This window comes from Carex rostrata, chromosome 2 (genome assembly GCF_964058835.1).
Source record: "Carex rostrata chromosome 2, lpCarRost1.2, whole genome shotgun sequence".
Lineage (NCBI taxonomy): Eukaryota > Viridiplantae > Streptophyta > Magnoliopsida > Poales > Cyperaceae > Carex > Carex rostrata.
In genome coordinates this window covers 14657804-14660455 of record NC_135919.1, presented here as the reverse complement: position 1 = coordinate 14660455, position 2652 = coordinate 14657804, and the positions used below count along the sequence as shown (strand labels likewise).

The window sequence follows — 2652 nt, the reverse complement described above, 5'->3', positions numbered from 1 at the left end:
ACCACTTGAACTCATAAGACTATAAGAGTTTGGTCATGTCCAGTGACAAAAACATACGATCTATGATCTCTGATGTGCAGCATGTGCTATCAATAATATGCCAACTCGGGCTAATATTTAATAATATGCCAACTCGGGCTAATATTTAATACTGCACTGGCACCCCTCATCTTCCAGTAACAGCGATCCACGAAACAAGTTGCAGTACTGGCACGCCTTATCTGACTTCTAATTAACTTATCAACATGCCATGTATAAGTCACATCGAGCATTGACCAACTATTTTTTATTTCTTAATCATTTATGACCAAGAGTTATCAATTTGACTTTCATAAATCAAGGCTCCCCATATATAATATCCATTTCTCTTAATTATTAGGTTCAATTCAAAGGGAAGCTGTTCTTCTCTCCTGCTCTATTCCCAATTTTCAAACATTCGAGATGGCCAAACAAAGGTAAGCTTTGCTTCATATCCCCACCAACCATGTTTTCTTGTTGGTTTTTGCTCCTCTCTACATTGCTGCTTGAAACTGAATAGACCTTCTTTTCTCGATCTAAGCCGTCCAGTAAAGATCCAACGTTTGAGATAACTGTCTCGGTCAGTTATACACCAAAATCAATTCAAACAACATGATATATGTTAGATCAATGATGATCTACTATTGAATCAATGATCAAGATTCAACAGGATCTTTTATTTTACTACCAACAATGATGATATTTTATTTTATTTTCCGGTTTCCTCCTTTTGTTTTTACTGATTTTTCAAGGTTAGAAGGCAAGGTAGCCATAATCACTGGCGCGGCAAGCGGTATTGGCGAAGCAACCGCAAGGCTATTTGCATCCCATGGCGCAACTGTCGTCATTGCTGATATCCAGGACGAGTTGGGAGTGGCAGTGGCAGACTCAATCGGCATCGAAAAATGCAGCTACGTGCACTGTGACGTGACAGACGAGGCGCAAGTGGAAAACTCAGTGAATTACGCTGTTTCCAAACACGGCCGTCTCGATGTCATGTATAGCAATGCCGGCATTTTGCTTTACAGCCCGTCAATCCTTGAATTAGACTTGTGCGATTTTGACAAGGTTATGTCAGTGAACGTCAAGGGAACCGCTGCCGCACTGAAGCACGCAGGCCGTGCAATGGTGGCGGCAGGAATTCGAGGGTCCATCATCTGCACGGCCAGTGTGGGAGCTTTGCAAGGTGGGTATGGGCCTGCTGCGTATGTCACCTCAAAACATGCCGTTCTTGGATTGGTCAGGGCCGCAGCGGCTGACCTTGGTCGGCATGGGATCAGGGTGAATTGCGTGTCGCCCTCCGGCGTAGGCACACCTCTGAGTTGCGGGGTCGCCAGGATGACCCCGGAAGAGGTGGAGCAGACCACCACTGCCACATGTAACTTGAAGGGTGCGGTGCTCAAGGCCAGCCACATAGCCACGGCGGCCCTATTTTTGGCGTCCGACGAATCCGAAATAATTTGTGGGCACAATTTGGTCATTGATGGGGGTAATACTGTTGTCAATTGTGGTCCTTTGCAAATACTCGATCAGGCATGCAATGGGGCTTAATTTCTTTGGAGTTGTTTCTTTTGTACTGTTTTCATCTATTATGAATTTATGATGAAGTTTTTTGTTTGAGGGGCATGGTACATTGGTACCCACAAAATGAGCCCAACACTGTACCGGTGTTGAAATGATGTCTTTCCCCATGTTATTGGTAATACATGCAAGTGTGGCCGTGTGGGCTCAGGACTTGGAATCAATATTTGATTGATGATTGAGGTTTGTGTCCCCCTTCTCTGATTGGAATCTGTGGTCCCAATCCCATCACCCCATGCATGACCGTGTATTATTGTGTAGAATTTTATTTTTAGTCTTTGTTTTTTCTTGATTTGCTGTTACGGAATGAATACATTTTTTTGTGGTTATCAACTCGGTCTTCTTGTTCAGTTACTTTTCATTTTGGCGTTAACGATCGAGACTCCGAGTCTATGTGGTACTAATTGTACAGAAGATTTTAACTAGTTACTGCGGCTTATTTGCAAAGAATGCAAAAACTTAAGGTAGCACTTTTGCAAATGCAAACAATTTGGTTCGAAATTTTAAAATAAATATATTTGCACCTTCATTTTTTTTAGTTCTATTCCAATTTCAAATGTTAAATTGAATATATCTAAATAACAATAATTATTTTGAGAATAACGGACTTAGTGCGTTGGCAGCAGCTACAGAGAGACACATGTTCAATTTTTGAAAATATCATCTAATAGACGTTGAATGTGTCAGACCTTTTTATAATAAAAAAAAATTTGGACAATGCTACTTTAACTAGAATACATAAATTTCGAAAATCCAACACAAATCACTTGATGTGATTTGATAGTTTGATCCTCAATTTATGTTAAAAAAATAAGTAAAATTATTCAATTAAGACAGTTATAAATCTTTTATGTTTGTCGATATTTAAAAAGAAAAACAGCGATGAAGTAATAATCTTGCTTGACAAAATTTAATTATTTCCAAATTCTACATGAACTCGTGTGATTTCAAACGAGCTAAAATCTCCTTTCAAATTATGTCAAAAGAAATAATTTCTTGCCTTTTTATGAGTTCGATCGATAAATCATGGGGCGAAAATCTCCTTTCAGCTCA

At 39.8% G+C, this 2652-nt stretch overlaps 1 protein-coding gene across 1 annotated transcript; it reads left to right on the top strand.

Annotated features, from left to right (window-relative positions):
- Window positions 1–298: 298 nt before the first annotated feature.
- On the top strand, window positions 299–1912 carry LOC144544181 (short-chain dehydrogenase reductase 3b-like). Its single transcript, XM_078292603.1, has 2 exons — window positions 299–455; window positions 771–1912. The coding sequence occupies exons 1-2, from the start codon at window positions 442–444 to the stop codon at window positions 1567–1569; spliced, it is 813 nt and encodes a 270-aa protein (XP_078148729.1). The 5' UTR covers window positions 299–441; the 3' UTR covers window positions 1570–1912.
- Window positions 1913–2652: the final 740 nt, after the last annotated feature.